This window comes from Pagrus major, chromosome 16, assembly GCF_040436345.1.
Source record: "Pagrus major chromosome 16, Pma_NU_1.0".
Classification (NCBI taxonomy): Eukaryota; Metazoa; Chordata; class Actinopteri; order Spariformes; family Sparidae; genus Pagrus; species Pagrus major.
This window is the reverse complement of record NC_133230.1, coordinates 7586413-7611295: the sequence shown is the minus strand read 5'-3', so window position 1 is coordinate 7611295 and position 24883 is coordinate 7586413. Positions and strand designations below refer to the sequence as shown.

Genomic DNA, 24883 nt, shown 5'->3' with positions numbered 1-24883 from the left:
GCTGCCACCTTTCTGCTGATGAAAAAAGTAAAAGCGAGGCCCCATAATTCCCCGTCTGTGCACAGGACCCATAAATCACTGTTACGCCCCTGCGCCCAGACACATAAACACAATCGCACTCCCCGGTTTCAGAGCAGCACTTGGAGGGAGAGAAGATATTTCGGAGTTATCTCTGTGAACGGGTGCCTTCCCCTGGCTCCCACTCCGCTCGCCTTCGCCCGCCAGATAAACATGTTGTTCCAAACACTGGTTCAACACACGGCGACGGGCGGAGATTAAGGCCGACTTAAGTTTATCATAAATGAAGAGCAAAGTCGACAGTTGTGTGGCCCACTGCCTCTCAATACTAAAACCACCAGCTGGGGTATTTAGGAGGTGATGGGAGCTGTGCAATAGCAGTCACAAGGCATTCCGGTGCTGAGGTAGGCTCTAATCCTCTGCTCCTGGCTCGCTCCTGACAGGGGAGGAAACAAGTGCGGGGAAGGCACGTTCACAAATCAGAGTTTATGGTGCGATCAGCGCTGTCTTCTAGTTGTTTCAGAGAGGCACTGATCCTGAGGCTTTATGTTTGTTTTCTTTTAGCTGGAGCTCTCAATCCAGCGAATAATTTGTATATAGTGAATATTCAAAAAGCGGAAAATTGGATAGAAACGAGAAATCAATACCTCAGTGAAAATCTGATTTGGAGAGCAAATAAACATCTAGTTGAATCATTTATTGTTTTCTTTTACTTTCAGGGGTTGCTGATCAGCAGATCGTCTACATTTCCTCCCCTTTTCATCCCTCCTTCTGAACGCTACGAGACACTCTCCTTCCAGAAAGTCAACACCTTTTTTTTTTTTTTTTTTTGGATGTGCCAGGACTTGAAATCCAGGCGAAAATCAGTTCAAAGCAATCGACTTCCTTCCACAAGTATTTCTCAGAAAAATCAGAAAAAAAAACAAAAACCGTAAAAAGAACTCCCTAGTTCTTCCATCCTCTCATCCATATTCTCCTTATTCTGTCTCTTTCTGATCTACAAACCTTAAAACTCACATAAACGCCCACAAAGACATAAAACCACGCGCGCACACACACGCACAGACGCTGCTTTGAAAAAAGCTGCAGCGCAAGGCCCCGTAAAGCTCATGTGATGTTGTCAGCGTCAGCCGGGCCCCGTCCCTGCCATCTTAGTGTCTCCACACCAGCTTACTGCAACGGCGGAATGACACTAACAGACACGTATCAGCTTACTAGAATAACACCTAACCAACACGCCGAATAATCCGCCATTTTTTGCTTGAAGACGCTGTAAATAAGTATTGTCGTGTAACACTGGGAGGCACTGGAAAATCGTTGTCTCCCTTTTTTTCTCCTGACCGTAACTTGTTTGGCAGACACATAATTGCGCTCAGAGATCATGTGGGTGGCGTCGCGTGCCGGAGAGCATAAAAGGAAAACGGGCCAGAAATGTGTGGATTCACAGTCAGTCTGTGTCGGCTTCACGCGTATACTGTAAGTTCTTCACTACCTACTACTGTAACTCTCCTCTCCTGCACAAATTAACAAGTCCTCCAGCAGCCTTAAGCCTGGAAACACCCGCTCGCTGATCTCGCTCCCCCTTCTTTTCATCTCTCCCCATCCTCCCTCAAATCTCCCTCTGTCCTCTTTAGTCCCTCTTTCCCTCCCTTCCTCCTCATCATCCTCTTCCTTCCAGCATCCTCCTCCCTCCCCTCCCCTCCCCTCTCCCATCTCTCTCTCTCTCCCCCCCCTTGCCTCTCTATGTCTCTCGATCTCTTTGTAGGTATTTCCCTCGCTGATGTTGTCCATTGAGAGCCAGTGATTGTCTGTGGGTGAGAGCAGAGCAGAAGAGTGGAGCCGATTACTGCAATGCAGAGCAACCAAACAACATCGCGGGCGCTGCAGCAGACGACGCGTGTTTGCATGTGCGCTCGCATGTGCGGTTTGTGTACACATTCAAAAATGGACTTTGTTGACTCGTGGGGTGCGCGCACACACTTCCCCGGCGCCGATACGACGACGTATGTTTGTGAGCGATGACCAGCTCCACCGCCAACTATTTGTCATGCCCAAACACCAAAGCTTCTGCAGCTATGCACCATGACTTTTAAATAGATCTCTTTTCACTGACATCAAACTCTGCCCAACTGTGCATTTTTAATACCCCCGCATGTTTATGCAGAGAAGAATGTGGTTTCATGCCTTCACACACACACACACACATCCACACACTCAGAGAGGATCCGCCTATCGCAGCTCAGGCTAAATCTGTTATGCAAAATGACAGTGTTTTAATCAGGCTAATTGTCCAGCTCCTCACCATGTCTCTGCCATCTCTACTTAACCGATGCCACAGCCGCACTTGTTTTTTCTTCCTTTCTTCCTTTTTTTTTTTTAAGGAATAAATGACACGGCGGTGGAGGAAGAGCGAGAGGCAATCTAAGCCACAGAGGCCCACAGGCGTTTGAAGTCTAAAGACTCTTTCATCCTCGACTCTGGGAAATGAATGATTTTTTTCACACAGTGACAGGACAGCTCTGACAGGACCCAAACACATGAACCATGGCAAAGCTGTCAGATAGTCGAAACACACATACACACACACACACACACACACACACACACACACGCACGCACACGCGCGCATACGTGGGGGAAACACAAGTGCAAAATGCATACGCGCTTACACACAGCTGGAACGGGTCCAAGAGGAGAAAGTGTGGCGAGGAAGTGAGAAGGGGAGCGTTAAAGAGCGAGAACCAGAGAGAGAAAGGGACGCAGAGAACGATGCTATAATTAGTCGTTTGTTGCTTTAACTGGCATTTAGTTCTAACTGGGCTTCTTTGTCTGCAGACACAATGGGGCTGATGTGGCATGAGTGAACTACACAGCTTAGAGGATTAAGGCTGGACTGAGGCTGTGGCGCCGCACTCACTCTCTCCGTCACGCACACACACAAACAGACAGACCGGCCCCTCAACTAGCTGCGCAAACACGCCGGCTTCACACACTTTTTTCTTAAACACACACACACACACGCACACCTACAAACAAAAGGCACACCCCTCTGAATGCGCACACACAAACTGCACCCACAGGGGGATTATCTGCGCAACAGAGTTCTGAACACTGAGAGTGAGGAGGCGTCTGAAGAACTGCGCTCATCACCGAAGGATGGAAAGAGCACGAGAAGAAAGGAACAAAAAAAAAAACAAGCACGCACACACACACACACACACACACACAGTTGAGCGTGAGCTACCTGTGTGTCGAGCAGCATATAGAGCAGCATCTCTCTATGTCTGTCCTGCGAGGCTGAGCTGACAGCCACAGCAAACGCCAGGGAGAGAGGAGAGAGAGAGAGAGAGAAGGGGAAATAGAGGAGAGGAAGAAAGAACAAAGGAGAAAAGGTGAGAAGAAGATGGAGAGATGAAAGTGGAAGAGAGAAGGCCGATAGAGAAAAAAAAATCATTAAGAATGAAACAGAGCTGGAGCGAGATAGAGCAATTCACGACCTTGGCCCCGGGGCCCCACCAGCCTTACATGTCGTTTTACAAATAGATTGTTTTGATTCCATACCGTTAATGTGCTAGATTTCACACTATTAGCTTCCATCTCCAGCCTTTAAGTTGGAGAGGAACCCTGCAGGCTCTACAGCTTTACTAAACTCTCATCTCATCTCTCCAACATGCTGCGTGGACAGGCTTACAGGCTCAGCTTACCTCGAGCTGTTTCTTTCATGCACTATTACGGAGATGGAGACGGAGGAAAAAGTGAGTGTGCATTTATGAGGGTCAGGACACGTATTTGCCACAAATTGCAGGAGCTGCCATTGCAAAGGTTGTTTTTTTTTACGTAGCACCCTTTATTGTATTTCGTGGGTCGGCGGTAAGAAGGCTGAACCAGATGCAGAATCATCCTATACATTAATATAACATGATCCCTTACAGGAGAGATTCAACACGCAAAAACTAAGAATAAATATATTCACAACTGCCTCTACTATTGGTAGGAGATGAAAGCATAAAAAGGTACCTCCGTAAAAGATAATAATCGATAGTTGATAGAAGTGTCTGTCTTTTTTTTTAATTAGAAAAAAAAAAAAAATCCCTTCTTGTCCTGGTTATTTGTCCATTTTTTTCCACATTCAAATTTTCCTCTGAGAAAATACTTCAAAATCAATACAATAACCTTTGTGTGTCTGTCCCGTGAAAGAAAAACGTGGAGCAGAGGTCCTTGTGGCCACATGATTAATAAATCCAATATGCATCCATTGCCACAATGTCCTTCAGTGCGTCGGCCTTCCTTTGCATTTAAAAAAAATAATCTCTGTATCCTCTCCTCCATAAAACCAGGACCCTTTTTTTTTATATAATAATTTCACACCCAACTATTCCTGGATAAGTCCTCTCATCTAGCCCTGTAAAAAATTTCAACCGGATAAGCAAAATTAAGTTAACTGGATGAGATGAAAATGAACTGAACTGCATACAAACAACTCCAATATTGACTGGGTATATTATTATTTTTGGCTCATCCGGGGAATGCAATTATTCGGCGGCTTTGATTGGTTTCAGTCTCAGTCGTCCATCAGCGTCCCATCCGTTAGTAGTCAAACCTCTTTGTTTAGATAAATAGATCTGTATTCATAGAAAAATAAGCATTGACCACACTGCTGGCTGTTCATTGCTAAGGCACTTGGCTGTTTTCAGTCATTTCTCTCCCTCTTGCGTTGTCTCCATCTTACGTGTCCACCCAGCTTGCTCCACACCTTCGGGCCGTCACAGTTTATGACTCTGTGTTTGATGTTGCAAAGAGCTGGTGTGTTTCACCTCCTCGCAGGTCTTTTGAGAGTGATAATATGAACATTAACGCCTACCACCGCCGCCGCCCGCCCGCTGCAGCTGCAGCTGCCGTGCGGCCTCCTGCTCGTTGTGGCGCTGAGTAGAAAAACGGAGCCTCAGTGGTTTTTTACGATTGTGAGGCGTAATGGAGGGTAAAATTCTGTAGTAGCTGCAGCTGAAGTTTCGCCCTCCAGGCAGATATCTGGGATCAGCTAATCCTTGCCAAATACCAACCTATACGCCAGTAGTGGGGAAAATACAAAAACTGACCTCAGCTCGTTATCCAGGAATAAACATAGTGTGTAGTGTAGTCCCGCTCCTCCACAGGCTCCTCTCAAAGCCACGCAAGCCTCTGTACAGGAGTCATTGTTACTGGATGATTCATCGCCAGAGAGGGAGATGATGAGGAGACGAGAGAAGAGGGGTAGCAGGAGGAGGAGGAGGAGGAGGAGGAGAAAGGAGGAGTGTTAAAACTGGTAAGAGCGGTCCAGCACCTCCATGTAGTCCGGTGTGGTCCTCAGTCTGGCTCTCTGCTCTCCTGCTCCCTGCTCGCTCTGGCTGCTGTTACCACCGCCGCCCGCTGTGGAGCTGGCGGTGGTGACCACGAGCGTTTGGTCGGGTCGGGCGTCCTGTTTGGAGTCCTGTGGGTGAGGGTAGCGGGGCGGCGGCCTCGCGTACCTGTCTGGCAGGTCTCTGAACTCGGGGGCAGGGAGTCTGAAGAGGCAGTCCACCAGTTCGACCTTAGGCGTGGGGCCCTGGCTGTCGATCACGGTGGGGCAGAGGATGCCGTTCCCGTGGAGGCCGGCGAGCGGCCCCATTGCTCCTGTGATGGTGTTGATGGGGGACGAGGACACCTCCAGAGTCCACTCCCTCTCATTCTCTGCTGCAGGACAATATCCTCCCTCGCTCTCTTTGGAAGCTGCAAACGTCTGCTGCTGCTGCTGCTGCTGCTGCTGCTGTGGTCGCTGTGTCACCGCTGCATCCTGCTCCTCTTTGTAGATGGGGTTGCTACACATGTGCGAGGCTGCGGCGGGGTTGGGACCTTTCGACCCAGCCTCCGGGGGCAAGATGGTGTCGTAGACGTGGTTGTGTTCCGGCGGAGGTAGAGGCGGCGTCTCTGGGAGGCCGTGGTGATGGTGGTGGTGGTGGTGCGTCTGCTCGGTGAAGATTCCACACTCCATCTGGATGCCGGCCAAGTCTACCTCTCCCTGGCGACGGAACGGCAGCTTGTCCCTCCTCCTCAGGGCGTAGGCGATTAGTGCCGCTGCCGCGAAGAATGCCGACACAAACAACACCAGCAGGCTGAGCACTAACACCGACAGAGGGATTGAATCCTTCCCGGGAGGGATCAGGGGCCCCAGCCCTGAGCCGGGGTAGCCAACCGATACACCGCTGTCTGCAGCTGTGGAGGTGGCTGTCTGCTCCTCATGCCGCTGGTCCTCCTGGGGCTCCAGCTCAGGGCAGAGCAGCTCCATGGAGAGGGAGCGGAGGTCTACGCCTTTGGTCTTTTCCGGGGAATGGCAGACCACCTCTCCCATCACCACCACCGCGCTGAGCCCCTCCAGCCAACGCTTGAGTGGTGCTGCTTCACAGTTGCACTCCCACGGGTTCTGCTGCAGGTCCACCTGGAGGAAACACATAACACCACAGTGCATGTCATTGTGTAATAGGACACTAATTGCTGGTCTGCCATGCAATGCAAATTCATGAATCACTTTGTGGGAATGTAAAGACAGGAAAGGATAATTTAGCTGGTATCCTCGTGATGTATAGTAACTTGCTAACAGTATCTTGTGTTGAAGAATAAGGCAGTAGCTAGCACTTTAATAAGATGACAACAAGAGAAATTATGTTTTCTCTGCTATCTTTGCCTCTCACCAGCTAGAATATATGGAAAATGAGTTTTTCAGCATTTGCATAATAGAAAGCGGCTCTCCACGATGGCGAGCGTCATTAAATGTTCATTTGAAATATGCAGGTGATGTAAAGTGCTGATTAATGTAAACAATGACATTATTGGCTCATCAGAACAATGAAGTGCCTACATTTCCTGAATGGCTGTGCCCAGGCACAATGACGTATTCCCGGTAATAGAGAACAATCTGAGCGGCGACCGATTCAACTTGTTTCCGCCCACAAGAGCTCTCTTTAAAGCCTGTTCACACATGTACTACAGCAGGTTATAGTTATATTTCAGTTTACAATAAAGACCACTCAGAGTTTACACAAGTGGTTATTGACAAATCTCTCCCCGTAGGTTTTTCTGTGACGAGCCTTTGAGAGTATCACCGCTCTCACTTTGTTTTTTAACAATAGACGGGATGTGATGCAACTCTCCCTTGTGCTATAATCCAATAGGTATGTGCATAAATCCATTTTCCTGTTGCCTGCCAGCCCTAAAACAAACTCAAATATTCACTTTGCCGCACTCTGCAAAGGCTAAAGCAGATTATGCACAAAGGGAATCACTTACATCACGTAGTATTGTCTGCAGAACTGATCTGCTCCATATCTTTAGCAATGACTTTGGCAATGAAAGCTGATATTCTCTCTGTCACACTTCCAATGGGCTTGCACAAATGTTGTCATGCTAATTTGGTTAGGCCATCTCCCTGGCTTGCAGAAATAGATGGATGCCTTTTGAGATGATTCAGCATTGCTGTTGTGGGAGCCACGCTATGACTACTTTCCCATGCCTCACGCTGAACAACAGGATGCTCCTTCTCTTTATTGGAGTGAGCCCTCTGTGGGCTTTTGTGTGGCTTTCATAATGACATAATTGCAACCAGAGGGTTAGTAGGAACAACACTGTGCCGCAGTCTTAACAATGTTCGAACACTGAAGGTCTGCTTTAAAGTGCAGCTTTCTATGTTTCAGCTTTGATTGCGACAAAACCGGACTGTAATTCAGCATGAACGCGCATTAAAATAAACAAGGTGACATTTGGAATAAACACCGTATGACTGACGTGTCAGCTTGTTTCATGACTTTCATAACTATAATCTTCCATCTGCTTGAAATCCATGAAGCATTTTATTTAAAGGCATTGTTTGCGTTCGCGCAGATCCCAAGGGCTCGATCCTCTTCTCTTTTGCAAGCATCTGTCCAACGTGTCCAACACCGTTTACAATTTATACGCCTGGTCACCTAGTGTGTGATTTGCTGTCAACTTGTCAATCAAAGCTCTGTTGAGAAGGGAAATTATAGACCCTCAGTTAGCCCGACAGGTGCTAGTCGCAGAGGAAATACGGGTGCATGAAACCACTGTACTTTTTTTTGTGCACCTGAAGCCCTTTAGTAAACTCATTCCACTTACAAACAGTTTGTTAATGATAGTGCATCCTCGACCATTATAAGACCATTAAAGGAGACGTATAATGGTGAATTTCAAGTTCATAATTTTATTTTGTGTTACTATTAGAATAGGTTTACATGCTTTAATGCTCAAAATGCTGCAGCTCTGTATTCACCCTCTGTCTTAAACACTATTTTAGCTCCTGTCTCTTTAAGGCCCCCCCTCCTGAATACCCAATCTTCTCTGATTGGTCAGCTCACACACGCCTGAGCCAGCACCGCTCACCATGTCTCTGGTCAGCGCTGTTTTCAGCTTCCAGTAAGCTTTACCTCTACTGTGACAAGAGGCATAGATTATGCAAATGTATGACATGGTGATGTAGCGTGATGTCACAAAGTCACAGAGTTTATCTTAAAACCTACAAGGAGTTAAATCTTTAGTACCAGTTTCTACCGTTAAGGAAAGATAAATATGTGAAATCAAAATGTTTAATGTAGTCATGATTTGGCAGTTTCCACAGAGCTGCCCAAAATTAAAAAGAAATAAGGATGGGCCACTGGCCAAAAACAAGAACCTATTGAGGTGTATTTTAAAATGCAAAGTGACATCCCAAGTTCCCCTTATTGATTGACTTCCTGCACAAATGGGTACGCATGCCTGCCACGCTCAGTTTATCAAAAATAATAAATAGGCCTAGTTGGGGATCTTTCACATTTTACCGCACAAAAAATGAGACTGCAAAAAGATCATTATAATTGTTTTTATACAGTTAAAAGAAAATTCCCTAGACACATCTGGAAGGCCAACTTGAACCTTATGATGGGCCGGCTTTTGCCCGCAGGCCCCGCAATCTGTGAGGCTTTTTCCTGAACAGACCAAATATTTTTGTTAGTCATTAATATGTTTTTAATAAATGGAAAATGTATAGCTTTCAGTTCATAGTTACTTCACTGTTAAACAATAAAATGCCTTATATGCATATATTAAGCAATTGTTTATTGTAAAGTTGCAGAAAAGAAATGTATACTCTTCAGTATATGTTAAATTAAAATTACTTGATAAATGGCTGATAAAGCATTTCAGTGTTATCTTGCTCATTAACAGGCTGTATACTCAGTATACACCAGTTACCTTGAGTCTTGTTTAAATGCTACAGTTCTGAGTGCAGCATTAATTGTGTTGATGCTGCTTGTGATCTTTTTCAGCGAGAAATTCATTTAAAGAAAAAAAAAAAAAACCAACCCTCCTTTTGTCAGAAAATATATTTAGCCTGCCTTAAATGATGGCATCGTTTCTTGAGGTGGTAACTGCCACGCTTTAGCCGCAGAGGAGTAAATTTCGCTCTTGTGGGCTTTTTATCATTATGACAGAGATCAAAGATCAAGCAATAATTGTCCCAAATTTACTTGGGAGCTATAAAAAAAAATCACATCAGGGGGGATAAATTCAGGATGTTCTCAGCGCGCCATTTGTCTTATAATTGATCACTTTGCCCAAACAGCAATATCCTGTCAGTCATCAGAATTGCTCCAGTTAGTTCCCAGAAATAAAGTCAATATAAGCAGGTTTTTTTGGAAGCTCCGATGCAGGGATTTGTGCTGTAGTCTCTGGTGACGAGACGCCCCTGAGCTACAGCTTGCCAAGCCTTCTCCATACTGATGAATGCGTTTCATTGTCTTTTGAATAATACACAGAGCGAAAATGAAAAGAAGGCATTAGACGAAGATTCTGCAGTATGCGCAGAAATTTGTGTTTTCTTTAAAAATGTGTATATTGGAAAACTGCCTTCTAGGGTACAGTATACGTGAGATGTTATACACACAAAGCCGGAGAAATGCATGGGAACAATCCACTCATGGACACTCATACGTTATTAGATTTCATCAGCCTGTGATGCCGAGTGCATTCCAGGAAGCATTTGTAATTTACTTTCATGGTGTACTTGCCCTCTCTGTACCTGCCTCGTCGACTTCTACCTCAGATAGTGATTTCCCATATTTCCCAGAGCGACTCCGACAACCCCTTGAGGAGGGGCATGAACTTTTTTCTATCCAGCAGTTTGTGTTTCATGTAGGTGGAGAAAGAATGGTAGTAATAGCAAAGAGCAAAAGTGCAAGTGTTTCTGGTCCATTGAGGCTATTGTCAGTTGAGAAAATTTGGCATCGCTGCCTCTGTGTGATTGCTGAACAACAGTGCAACATGATGAGTCTAGAGCGGAGCCCCTTGATCTTTTATTCCGAGGCAAAACAAACACCGACTTTTAATGCTGCCGGATAAGATATCTGGATTTTCTTTTTTTTTTTTTTCGTGTTCGAAATGTTCAGAAAAACGCTATTGAAGTATGTAGACATGACATGAGTGTGAGTGTGTTTTTGCTCTGTTACCTGCAGAAAAATACGATACCGAACCACGAAGTAAGCCCGGGGAATGCAGGTTTGTGTAAGGTCTTTTTTTAAACAAACGTTTTTTAAAATCACACGCTGGAAAAGCACATTTCAAACGAGTATGCTGACTGTTATATTCCAATACTTGGGAATAAAATATTTTTTGGAAATAGTACAAGAAACTGTCCAATTTTTAAAAAAGGGATTAAAAAACATTTGACTCAGTGGAATGAAATGCATTTAACTTTGAAGTGTGTGATTTTGAATGCATTAGTAAATGTCATTTTGCGAGTACAATATCAATCGTGTCTATTTCATCTACCCCCTACATATGAGTGGATAAGAGTGGTCATTAATATACTACTGATAAAACCCCGCAAGAATAATCATCTTACAGTGCGGAGGCGTCGGCTACTTGTGTTGTAAACGGACCTTATTGGCATTTATTAAAACAGGAATATAGAGACAGATCATCAGAGACAGAGAAGTCCATCTCCTGCCCTGACACAGAAAATACATTGCCATGCCTGCCAGTAAATTGGTCAACCTCCACAACTGCTAAAAGCCGAGTATTTCAGAGGCTTTTATTGAGCTAATGTCTTTTTTTTTTTTTTTGCTGTATCTGAAAACACCTGTGGCGGTCCTGTTTGCTGTGCTGTGCAGTTTAAGTGCAATATTGGCTGATAGTCCAAAAATACATATGACTTGTTTTCAGTGCATAAAAAAAAAAAGGGTTGTTTTGTGTTCAGGAGATATTTACCACACAGGATATAAACCGGCGAACTGGAAACGGCTAAGAGACAGTTCGCAAAGCGCCTGTAGGGGCCTGGTCGGAAGGTGTTGCCAAGATGGCTGCCGATTGGCAAGACTTGCCTAAAAAGATTTTAAAAATAAATAAATAAAAAACTCTATTAACTGACTATAATTTGAGTTTTGGAATCAAATCAGTGCTCAGTTAAGTTTTTAGGAAAGAAGCAGAAAGTTTCATGAAGTTTTCTCACAGTAAGCTAGTTTGTACATTTTTTCATAAGCAGGCTTGAACGACTGAGTTCAGTCGGTTGCTCGTCTCAACTATTTCATTCGGTACAAAATGGCTAATAGCTCAGGGGCATCCTATTACCAACAGATTTATAACATCCTTGTGGTTTCGGAGGGCTTTCACGGTCTTTAAATAAGCTTTTAACGAGGAAGTAGTTCCCTTTGTGTCAGCAGTTTCTCTGCTAAAAGCTAATTGCTTGGTCAGTGACTATGATAGTCTGTTTAGCCTGAAGATGTGCTTTAGCGTTGTTGTTTTTAAACCTTTTTTTAAACCGATTAAACAAATGAGTTACATCATATTAATTAGTGGGCTTTCTGGGTGCTGACAGGCAGGTTTTGTTACCTTTGGGCTGAGCCAGGTTAGCCGTTTTCCAGTCTCTGTGCTAAGCTAGGCTAACCAGCAGCTGGCTCATACTGCACAGACGCAGATGGACGTGCGATCAGTCTTCTCATCTGACTCAAGTATATCTCAAAAATGTCAAGCTATTTCCTTACAGATTAGCTTGTACCTTTTAAAGGGTGTTATCACTGATTCGATCATCTGTGGTGCACAGACGCTGCCGGAAAAGCAGCGCAGACTCAAGTAAAACTGACAATCAGGTGAATATTAGTTGGGCGTTTAATGCCTTCCTGTCAGGCCTGCCCCTTGTGAGGGAATACTGTGTTGTTGTCATCAATCTTTTCTGGTGTGCGCGCTGTTTTGCCACCTCGACATCACACAAGGTGAGATGTGGCTGTGGGCAAGTTCCTTCATTGCAGCTGGCAGTGATGAGAGAGAGCTGCCCTACTAGGCTACACAACCTGTTCCTAGCGTTTACTGAGAGAGACATATGTTTTTCCTGAACTGTACATATTTCTGGCACCTACTCAAAAGCTGATTCACCTAACTTGATTTCATAATATCCTTTTTCGCTCCCTTTCAAAGGAAAGACTCTTGTATTGCTGCTTAAGGAATTATAGACGCCGTGGCCGTTTTAATTTTTACTGTAATGTCTCGCTAATGGTTATTTTAAATAACAGTTACATCGGGGTGGTGTTTCTCTGAAATATCAGCGCATATAAGTGGGTGTATCTGTTTAATCCTGTTCTTGATGGTGACAATGACTCTAAGCTATACACGCTGCAGCTTTATGATAATCAAACTGGACTGCTTTTTACAGCAGCTGTGAGCTTCACCCCGCTTCCATCTGTGTTACCCTTTGATTTTTTACTGTGCAAACTCTGGCGCCGAAAACACACGCCAGCGCCCAGAAACCCCACTTCCCCCAGCTTCAAACAGGCCAGCCGTAAGTCAACAGGTGATATCATTGTCACATTATTTTCTCCAGACCATGGGCAGCGCTAATGTGGCTTTGTCAGAGTAATAACAACCCCGGTAAATGAATGAATTCAATTACCGCTCTGCAGATTTTGAGCACTACAATGGTGATACCGCTGGGCTTTATGAATATGGCCCACAGCGTTCCCTCCATTTGGTGAGAGCTTTAATGCTCGTGGACATCAGAGGCGTACAACAGCACAAAAAAAAACAAAAAACATAATACACTTCTACATGGTTCCTCCAGCTTCGTAAACCGCTGTCGTCCTTCCCCTCAGCAAACATCCAGAAACAGCCTGTGAACTGCCAGCCTCACCCACACTACCTAGAATCAGGAATTTTCCATGGAGCAAAGTAAAACGGAAATTCACAATGACGTTCGGGGCTAATCCACACCCACCTTACCTCATTCTACTCTGGCTGTCTAAGAAAAGCCTGGTACACTAAATTTGCTGAAGTGAGAGGAGGCAGGATGGAGAAAAAAATGTAATACCTCGGGTTCGGTTCTTATCGGCGCATTGTGCGCTGCAACCAGGCACATAATGCTGCAGTCGAAATATGCGAGGTAAGGTGTAACACAAACAGCGAGTTTAACACATACTGTAGTTTATACAGTCTATTTACTAAGAGGTGCTTTAATTACAACCGTGCTCAAAAACTTGAGGGGTTCAGCTTTCTCCAGTTTAGCTGCTGATTTATTAAGACCACTTATGCAAATCGAGTCAATTGCAATTTTCCAATTAGAATACCTGAGGCGCAACCGTAGTCCCACATGCCACAGCAGAGCTCTCAAAACAACAGACGATGCAGATGACGGAGAGAAAAAAACCGCAGCTGTGCCAGAGGCCAGGAGATCAGGGGCTGCCAGAAGTTTGAAATGTGGGTACGGCTTGATCCAAGACTTCAGCTTGTTTTTGTTTCTTTCATCAAGCCGGGATAATGTAATGTGTCTTGGCAATCTATTAGTTCTTTTAATCTCATCGTCTGACATTTGAATCAAATATACTCTGTCTAATTATGCATATTTTCGTTTAGTAAATCAACGGGGGCGATCCAATTCAATAATCTCTATTTTTCGTCCTGTCACTGTCACTCAACAACAAAAATGCGAGTTATTTGGCCTAAATTTGCTGAAAGCCTTGTGCTGGGTACGTGACTCATTTACACACGAGCAGGTTAGCTGATTAGAATAATTCCTTCCCCCCTCAATCACTCGATGAATGGGCTCACACCTACCTGCACCAGGCCGGTGAGGTGCTCCAGCACGCCCGCCATGGGAAGCTGCAGGAGGTGGTTGTTTCTCAGATTTAGGCGAGCGAGATTAACTCCGGAAAAGACGCCGAGAGGGAGGCTCCGCAGCAGGTTGGCGTTTAGGAACAACAGCTGGAGGGACGGCATGGAGTCGAAGGTCCCGGGGTCGACCTCACGGATCTCGTTGTACTCAAAATAAAGGTACCTGAAGAGAGGAGAGGACAGTGTGACAGTGTCTCTGCTGAAGGACAAATGGAGCATGGTAGCTCATAATTTACATAAATTATTATAACATTACACAAAGCCAATAAGAACATCTGTTTATCTGTCTTCACTCTGTATAAATTCTCGTTTAGAGCACATTTTCAGTCATCTAAATCGATTTATTTCGAAGTATTATTTAGATAATTCACCTCTTCTGCTTTGTGATTAAATAAATGAATATTTATGTTGAGAACTCGTAACAGAAATTTGACTTAATCTGCACTTTTCGCCGTTCACAGCTGATTAGCTGATCTTCACCGAATCACATTGCGTAATTTTGCACTGATGACTCCCAACACTCGTCTTGGTTAGGCCTGATCATCATGTCACATTTAACACACTCTGAATTTCTTAAGGTTTTATCCTCAGTTAATACAAATCAGTGGGAATTTAGTGGAGAATTAAGTACGACTGGAGACTTTTCCCTGCATGCTAGTCATCCAATATAGTCCCATTGCTGAAATAAGTAATAGATGTGGTTTGAATGTAGCGCTCACTGGCACTGGATTCACTAACAGAGGCTAACGAGAGGTTAAGAGGAAGACTTTTTGAATGTCCTGAGAGGATCTTTATTATTGATTAATAGTCAGATTAATGGGTCTGTAGATTTTCTGAACCTTATCTTTAAATATAGAAACAGTGGCGCTGAACGCTCAGGGCAAAGTGACGCTCTGAATAAAAAAAAGGTAGAGCGGTAGAAGGAGGATACAATTTGACCTGTTGTCTTAATCAAACAACACAATGTTTAACCCACTGAATAAACACAATTACTGGCACAGTGTGCGTTATTTGCTGAGGACTTAATCCAACAATGATACATAGGCTTCACTCTGACAACGGCTTTCTATAATAACCCTTTTTTCCCGAGAACGCAAATTTCCTGGCATCATCTAGACGTCTCACCGCCTTATCAACACCTCTGTATGCAAATACATAAAAAAAAACCTGAATTTTCACGTTGTCACTCAAACCGGGATCACACCTCAACTGAAGCACACCAACAGGCAGCGTGACTAACAAATTGCACTCCCGGAAGAGAATGGGCACCTCTCATTTCAATCAAAGTCCGCCATAATGGTAATCAAAATGTTCTGCTGTGTGCCGTGCCAGTATTAGAGTGAAATTAATTTCCACATACTTATAAACAACTGTCTAAATGCCTTAGCTGCGTCATTGAGTGGAGATGTGCTTTCCGTCCGTGAATTTGTTTGAAGTGCGGCGACGACAACGTGCTTGAACCGCCGTGAGTGATCCGAAAAAACAAAAACAAAAAAATAAATCCTACCTCAGATTCTGCAGCCCGAGGAACATGTGGGGGCTGAGCCGCTCCAGATTGTTCCCGTTCAGGTAGAGGCTCCTCAGGCTCGTCAGGCTGGAGAAGGCCCCCTCCTGGAGGTAAGAGATGCGGTTGTTCCCCAGGTGAAGCAGATCGAGGCTGGAGAAGTTCCAGAAGTCCGTGCGGTAGATCCTCTGGATTAAGTTCCCGCTCAGGTACAGCTTGCGGCCGTTGAGAGGCCGAGGTGTGAGCTGGGACACGTTGAGGAAGCCGTACTCCTTGCAGTTGACGGTCAGGCCCAGGTCTGTCATGTGCAGGTTGCAAGTGCAGCCGATGGGACAAATGATAGGGATGGGGGGTCGTGTTTGGTAGCCAGCAACGGGGGGATTCTGGTTGTGACTGCGTGTGGGGGATATTCTGGAGGGCCGAGGCCTTTTAGTCGGCCTCGGTTGCCTCTCTCTGTCTTTACGCTCGGCTGAGGAAGAAGATGATGAAGTGGAGGAAGTGTGAGTGTTCTGGCGGGAGCCATGAACCATGGAGGAGGGTTTAGTGGGCCTGACTCGCCCGGGGGGTTTAGAGTTTGGGGGCAAATGTTGGGGCTGTGATCCCGCTGATGGTGCACCTCCCTCTGCTTGTAGCTCTTTATCGGGGAGGTCGGCACAGAGCTCCTTACGGGGGATTTCTCTCAGGTCCTTGCCGTGAAGGTGGAAGGGATATTCACAGGTAACATCCCCGACTACAGCCGTGTAGGGGATCTGACCCAGCCACTGCTGTAGCTGCACTGCCTCGCAGCCACAGTTCCAGGGATTCTCCTCCAGCTGCAGCTCCATCAGGGAGCGACCAACATACTCCAGGGTCCCAGCATATGCCAGGCTCTTCAGACGATTCCCCCGCAGGTCCAGATGAGTCAGAGACACAGATCTGGGGCGGGAGGAAGAGGGGGGGATAGTTAGCTAGGTTATATGAAAGGACAATGTGATAGCAAGCAAAAATAAAGGTTCACACATTCCATGCTGAGAAATCTGCTTTTTTATCTGATGATTAATCCTCTTTCATGATATGAAATAGTATGCCATGGAAACATTAATTCAACAGCAGTACAGACTGACTAATTGTGTCTGACACTGATATTTCCGCAGATCTCTCGAGGAATAATTCAAAAGCTTTGCAGCAAAATAATCAGAATCTAAACCTGAACAGATGAGCAGGCAGGACAGGGATCAGGTTGTCGTTGAGGATGAGCACCCGGAGCTTGTACAGGAACCTCAGAGCGCCACTGTCGATTCGTTTGATCACGTTGTAGTCGGCCTGCAGGTAGAAGAGAAAATGTGATGAACATATAATTGCTACGATTGAAAAAAATAGGCTGAAAGCAGCAGGAAAGTTGAGGTGCAGGGATCTTGAGAAGATTCTTTCACTCAAGCAACCTGCGAGCGAGCGACTACTTTTGTCAGAGCTATCTACTGTAATGTCGGGTGAATTTGTCAGTCATGGATAATCAGCATGGATTATATTCTCAAGCCTACCTGGAGGTACTCCAGGGCCTCTAAGCCGGCGAACGTATCATTTCTGAAGACCTCCAGCTTGTTCTCGTGGAGGTACAGACGTCTCAGTTTGGCCAAACCGTTGAAAGCTCCCACTCGGATGTCCTGGAGCGCATTGTTGCCAAGGTTTATCGACACTGCGTTGCCAAGGTGCTGAAACCCGTTGCTATAGAGACGCCTCAGAGAGTTCCTCTGGAGGTTGAGTTTGAAAGGGCGGACCCACGACTGTGACACCTGAGTGATTAATTAGAGGTCTGATTAGTTATCTTATTAATTACATGAATTGAACAGTTAGAAACACCTTTAAGCCACATTAGAGACAGGATATTAGACTTGGAGATACGGTATGTTAATGAGCTGAATGGCAATAAAGTGCTGCGCGGCTGCACGTGCGCAGCCAGATGAATGAGCGGGGACGGTACCTGGCTGACATTAGTGAAGCTCCGCCCATCGCAGTGCACGTGCAGCACGCCTTCTTTGACCTCGCACGTGCACGGCTCGAAGCACGGCTCGTCCACTTCCTCCTCGGAGTTGTCCACCAGAGGGGTGTGTGTGGAGGTGGGGGTAGGGGTGGGGGTGTGCGACGCCCGGGACAGACACACACACCCCAGGGCCACTGCCAGAGCGACCCACTGCATCCTCCTGCTTCTCCCTCTCAGCTCAGCAGCCTGGGGCGACAGCCCGGCATCGGCCCTTCACCGCACTGCACGGCAAGGCGAGGCGAGGCAAGGCGAGGCATGGCACATACATACATGCATACATTACCACACACACACACACACACACACACACAGACACACACACACAGTTAAAAGAGGGCAAACAGCCAGGGAGGCAGCAGCAAAAGTCAGTTCAGGATGAATCAGATTGATGATACATCAGAAGCATACTAAAGCAGTCAGAAAATAAAAGTTAAATCACACAGACTAGAGTGCCACGGGGAAAGAATTACATTACATTGGAATAATGATGTACAGGCCAACTGGAGGCCACAGTATGCGGTGGTATGAGCCGAGCCAACCAACGTAAACATATGTAGGATGCATTCACCCCCGGAAAACACGGCTTCGGATTTACAGGGTTCACCAAAGCAGAAAATATTGATTTAAGAACAAGCGGAGCAATCTCTCGGCTAATACGACATCGCTTTCGTATTAAAAATTCAAATTCTGACACCGAGAATGCAAAACAAAGGCAAACATGTGGGCCAGTTCACCTGTGAATCACATTTTGTCATTTCCAGAGTGGCTTTCTGGACAAGTAGAGGGAGTGGTGGTGAGGTGGGGTTGGGGGGGCCGGTATGATGAATATATTCATCTGTACTCTCAAATGCCCGGTGAGGCTGAAATGTCACGCATGTGTTGTTTTAATGTATGCAATATGAATATGGGTGAATGCAAATCAGATTCATAATGCTCCTGTCTAATGAACTGCTCCATTTAATAAGATGAATGGCAATCAGAGAACAGAAGGATGAGGCACAAAACCACCTCGTATTATCAATCGGAGTGTGTTAGGTTATCAGCAGCCATCCAGTCCTGTCATAATCATTATTGTGATAATGACAGTGGAGTGAAAGCATCGCTGCGAATCCGAAACTCTTTAAAAAAATTTCAAAAGGGGCTGATGTGAAGGCGGCGCGCTGACGGGCAGGAACATGAACTGATGGTGATAGTGATGGCGGTGGTGATGATGGTGATGATGATGAGAATGGCACCGCAATAACAACAGAATGAGAATGGAGTTGCAGTAGTCCTGGAAACAAAAACACACACACACACACACAAAAAAAAAAGAGAAAACAGCTGAGATGTGAATCTTGCATGGGGATATCTCCTCTCAAGTCTTAATGAGATCTAAATTGGATAAAGCATCTCGATCTGCTCATACGGTGTTGAACACTGCCATGCGAAATGCAATAATGATCATCATGGTATGGTAGCTGTAATCATACAGCAATAATCTAGCATCAGCGAGTTAGACAAGGAGGCAGCGGTGAAAACATCACCGCCCGGGAGAGGAAGAGCAATCACAGAGATGATTATGACGGGGAGAAGATGAAGGGAGAGTGAAGGGAAATGAGTAGAGGAGGCAGAGGAGGAGGAGGAGGAGGAAAGAAAAATTGGGAACAAGGTGGAGGAATGGAGCGAAGGAGAGACAGACAGATAAAGGAAGAGTAATGGGCAGAGAGTAGGTACAAAGGAAGAGGAAACGGGTGAGGTGGGAGAGAGGAGTGGGATTGCATAAGCAGTAAGAAGTCAGTCAAGGCTGCCACTCGGGATGAGAGCTCACAGTGAAACAGCTGAAATCTGATATTGATTACATCAAAGTCCTGCTCTCGCCCTGCACACAATGTACGCCTGCCTCACAGAGAAGCAGCGCCGAAGCCAAGTTACCAGCCCGAGTGAGTGTGTGTGTGTGTGTGTGTGTTGAAAACAATGTGAGAAAGGTCAAACCACATCCAAAAAGTGTGCTTTTATAGCCTGCCAAGTACAGAAACAGGTAGCTAGACACGTGTAGATGAGTGTGTGCTTTCATAACAACACCAGTGTAATGCTGCAATACTTCAGGAAGAGAAAAGAAGTGGGAAAAAAAAAACATGTCAGATGAGGAGGATTTATCATACTGGTTTGGAGCATGTGAGAAACGCAGCCAATCTAGGCCAAAGTGCTCAATAGGGTTTGACAAATAGGAATACAATACAGAATACAACCCATTCACGGTCCCAGTGGGTCTTCGTTCTCGTCAAAGAGAATGCATTCTTTATTGCTGGGCCCCGAAGCCCCCTGTATGGAGGAGATCAATACCGAGTCCAGATAGACCGCTGGGATCCCTCCTGTTAGATTCTGCTTTGGTGGACGGCCATGTCTCCTTAATAAGAAGAAACACAGTCAACACTCGAGCCTCTTCCTCCAATCAGCCGAGTGGACTAGTCAGCAGTCGGCATAGCTCCGCATCATTATGGTAACAAGAAAGGAAAGGACTTAAGTGTTGGCTGGTGACAGCACAGCAGAAATTCAAACCACGGTCTGTCTCTGTCTGTCTGTCCGTCTGTCTCCACGTCCAGGCCTGACACAGGTGTGGCTTCCCTTCCCCTGTCTTTCTCGAGTCTTTCTGACTTTTTTCTCTTTTTTTACATTCATCCTCCTCTCTCCTCTAGACCCGCACACTGACGCAAGCCGACCAGAGATGACGGTCACTGCTTATTCTTCACCATATTATTCATGTCACATAATTCCAGTGTCTAGCTCTCCGTCCTCTCTGTCCGTCAGCGCGCACAGAGCCTCGGCGAGAAAAAAAAGAAGCTTCACACTGGCTTTTTACATGGGCCCCCCCCTCTTGCTCTCCCGGCAGCACAGACCCGCACTATCAGGCAAAGCAGCAGCATCACTGATCAAATGTATGGGGGCTATACCAGCCTGGATAGCCCACAGCCCTCCAAGAGAATCAATTAGCCCTGAACATTACAGCACACAAATTGCAATAGTTAGTAGAATTAAAGCATGACCAATTAAACAGCCTAGTCATTAACAGAACCTATTAAGACATTTACCAGGCTATGTATGAAAATCCTTGGCAGAGTAACGCAATCCAATTGCATTCCCCATTGTCTGTCTCTCCCCACCAGCCTCTCTGATCCACACAGCGACGCTTAGCAGAGCAGGGATGCGGGTAATACTCACTCAGTCCGCCGCCAAAGAATTAGGGAACGACCGAGAAAACACTTTAGAGGCTGACTGTCGACATGTCGTTCACATTCAGCCGCACTCTTCTCTCTCTCTCCCTCTCTCTCCTCTCCTGTAGCGGCTGAGGCGGATGGGGAGGGAGGGAGGGAGTGTTGAGGGGGGGGGGGGGGGAGAGGCAGAGCGAAAGGAGAGGAGAGGAGAGGAGAGGAGAGGAGGGGGGGTTACGTGATAAGACTGCAATGAGGTGGAGGATAAAAACCGGGAGAGAGAGAGAGAGAGAGAGAAGAAGAAGAAAAAAAACGATTGGCTTTAGGATGCAGGTCCGCTTCTCCACAGCGCAGCCCGTGGGAGCTGCGGCACTGGACCGCTGGACAGGCGTGCGGTGCGCGGAGTTGTAGCCTGCGTAGTGATGGAGAATCCTCACTTCATCTCCAACACGCACACACACACACACACAACCGGGTAATTCATAGATGAGAGGAGAGGAGAGGAGAGGAGAGGAGAGGAGAGGAGAGGAGAGGAGAGGAGAGGAGAGGGGCCGGAATTAATCATGCAATAAGGTGGCGCGCGACTTGCTAGTTTGTATATGAGGCACAAAAGCGCGCGGGGTGGGTTCCTCCTCACCAGAGGAGCCACTTGAGTTCCTCATCATAAACAGATTACAGAAGACACAACAGAGTCACAGACAATGGGCCCCCATAAACTTTCTCCTCACGTTGCCCGCGTGTGCAGTCTGCTAAAAAACACCCCGACTGTTCAGCTATACCGACAATAATTTATAATCTCATTAGTTTATTCATCTCTCCTCGTGCCCTTAAGCACCGACGGATTTCGTGAAACCGGTGTGTGTTACCATGGCGACTCGTGCCAGCTGGCTCCGTCGCGCATACACACGCGCGCGCACGCGCGCGGCAGTGCGTGCGCGAGGGAGCAGTCGGGAGAAGAAGAAAAAAAACTGTGGTGACTGTTTTGGAGGGGGGAGAGCGGAAGATAACAGGGAGGCCCGGACTGTCTGCGTCAAAACACCTGTCTTGCCAACTGGAAGGTGGTGGGCGCAACAGATGCCGCGGAGATTGAGAGCAATGAAGCCCCCTCCTCCTCCTCCTCCTCCTCCTCCCCTACTCCACTAATACTGGATCCCGCCTCCTACACAGGCTAATCACCGCCTATAGGTGGCCGCTGCCCCATCGATACCGCCTCTAAGTGGCGGGCATGGGCCCCCTCGTGAAGCCCCAGTGGACAAACGAGAAGAGGGCTCCCATTAAGGACACCGTGGTGCCACAGCGCCGAAAACTAGCGTTCAAAAGCGTTCAAATATCAGTCAGACGGTTTCATGGCTATAGGAAAAGATTTAATAACAACATGTCTTCCATATTACTGAGCTGAAAGTTCAATTTTCAGTTCAATTTCACATTGATTTCAGCGTGCATTAAGGTGAATCACCTTGAGGAAATGGAGAGGTGCATCTCTCCCTTAGACACACACACACACACACACACACACACACACACACACACACACACACACACGAACACACACACACTCCTTCCTCTCTCTCTTGCCATACCTCTCCCTACAGCAGTGGAGCTCTCCCTGGAGATTCCTATCAGAAACAGTAACAGAGACGGTTCCAGTAATATCAGGAAGATGTAGATGATGGTTATAGATTTCAGGGCTCTCAGGTGCATTAGGCTGTATTACAGCTTCCCCACAAGGCTACTTAACGCTCACTTGCAATGGAAACAGGCTGGCAGACGCAGGGTATGCATGCACAGCCACATGCGCGCATGCATTTATGGAGATTGCTTACAGACACACGCTCACTTTTAAGTCACCTCTAACATGCAGGGCTGCAGCTGATGTATATAAATGAGGTTTTGGCGCTGGGATTTTTTTTCTCTCTCCAGCTTCCAGTGATTGGCGATGCCAGATCTGTGGCAGGGGTAATGTGATCTCAGACCTGAGGCTATATCGTCTACCTCAGAGCGTAACAATGCCCCGTGACGGAGAATCTGGGAGAAAAACACCCGCTTTCCTCACCGTAGTGTTGTCGCTGAACCGTGGAGGCTCCCTAAATTAAGAAAACAAACGGAGAGGAACTGAGAGAAGATGGTTATCAGGCACCATCAGATACCTGTGTGTCTGTTCTCAGGGGGCAGGAGCCGCTCTGAACACATAAAGCACTTTTTTGGAGCGTTGATGGGGCCTCTAAAGTAGGGGATCTATTTATACTGGCCTAGTGCTGTCTGTGGAGCTGTCCGGTGCTGAAATGGATGGGGATTCATGCTGTTTCACTCGAGCCACTTCTCCTTTCTTCCTCCTCCGCTTTCTCCTTCTCCAAAGCTTTTCTCCTCACTCCCATCTGAATTGTTTCTGTCAGATCATACTAAGATCCCCTCTGTTTCAATCCCCCTTTCTCCCTTCCTTCCTTCCTCACTCTCGTCCTTTACTTTCTTCCTTTGATTCTCCTGTGGGCTCTTGTCAATTCAGTCTGGTATACAGGCCATTTCCTCTTTGATTTCCTCCCTTTCTGTTTTCCTCTTCCCCTGCTCACTCCATCTCCTCGTCCAACATTGCAGGAAGTGGTCATCCCATTTTTAAGTGGCTCTCTCAAATTATGCTTTTGTTCACAAGATCTCCTCTGGGACTGGCTTGCATGCACGAAAGCACAGATACTCAAGACTGGAGGACGTGCCGACATGCGGACACGCCGACGGGACTAAGAGTGGGTTTGTTGCTCTCCCCCTGCCAATCCACGGGTCAGAAAATCTCCTCAAAGCTACACGTTGTTCACATGCTGTTGCGCTGTCCCCTAACACGTGTCTTGGTTTCTTTAGGACCCGCATTGCCCCCAGTCTCTTGTTACAGAGCAGGATGAGGCAATCAGAGAGGCGGGCAAGGGCACACTGCACTCTGTGGGAAAGAGTGGAGAGCAGGGAAGGAAGAAGAGGAAAATAACAGTGGGAGCCAGTGAAAGGGAGGCGATGAGCAGTGGGAATTTGGGGGTTTGCGAGGGCTGGCTGAGATGTGTGGTGATGGGAAAAAGGGGGGAGCCAACAGATAGAAGGGGTAGATATGGGGGAGGAAGAATGGAGGGGGGAGGAAAAGGGAGAGGATGGCCAGGAGGGCAGGTGGTTCTGTCATTATCTCCAGATTAAAGCAAAGGGCAACTCCAGAGGACTCACCTCTGATTCACACACAGTAGTACTGCAGGCAAGGACAAGCCTCGCGGGAGACATGAAACATACACACACATGAGCACACATGCTGGAGTGGTGATTCACAGGATTACCCACAGGCTCGTGAGCACACACACACACACGTTAACACACACACGCGCATGCACATATGGGCATATAACACCCCCTCTTCATTTAACATAACTGCACACGAGATACGCCGTGACTCACGAGAACATGCTGACTCCCACACACACGCCACATACGAACGCACACGCACACACACACACACACACACTCGTGCACATCGTTGAGCTAATTAATCAAATCTCCTGTTTTAATTAGGATTGAAATCAGTTGCCGTGGGAACCTTGCCCCCTTGGAAATCTTAAGGTAAAGACTCGTCGCTGCTGCCTCCAATGACTCCACAGGAAGCTGACAGAGAAGGGGACAAAGTCATAATACCTGCAATGATCCAGCTGGCTGCGTTCTACATTGCTTTTTCACACACACATTCTTTCCAGGGGAGGCCCGAGGTGCACCTCAATTTGGGCTCAGTCATAGCAGAGGCACAAAAGTGGAAAAAATGTGGCATTACTCACGTCTGCAGCTGATACAATGTGCTTTAGCATGAAAAGGCCATATGTGTTGGCATTGAAGGGCAAGCTCGTGGTTTGCAGAGGCCTGTCCAATCGATCACCAAGTCAGGCCTGCCATTCTGCTCTGAAAGTTTTCACGTGGCGGGGCGTGTAAAGGCACTTTCACACACTCCTAATAGGGCTCCTTATCCTCGCTATTACCACA

At 46.6% G+C, this 24883-nt stretch overlaps 1 protein-coding gene across 1 annotated transcript; it reads right to left on the bottom strand.

Annotated features, from left to right (window-relative positions):
• Nucleotides 1-3903: 3903 nt before the first annotated feature.
• Nucleotides 3904-24766, bottom strand: LOC141010665 (SLIT and NTRK-like protein 3). Its single transcript, XM_073483723.1, has 7 exons — nucleotides 24682-24766; nucleotides 17637-17917; nucleotides 17197-17448; nucleotides 16863-16978; nucleotides 15680-16591; nucleotides 14116-14335; nucleotides 3904-6469 (listed from the first exon to the last, which is right to left on the bottom strand). The coding sequence occupies exons 2-7, from the start codon at nucleotides 17850-17852 to the stop codon at nucleotides 5312-5314; spliced, it is 2874 nt and encodes a 957-aa protein (XP_073339824.1). The 5' UTR covers nucleotides 17853-17917; nucleotides 24682-24766; the 3' UTR covers nucleotides 3904-5311.
• Between the last annotated feature and the right edge of the window lie 117 nt (nucleotides 24767-24883).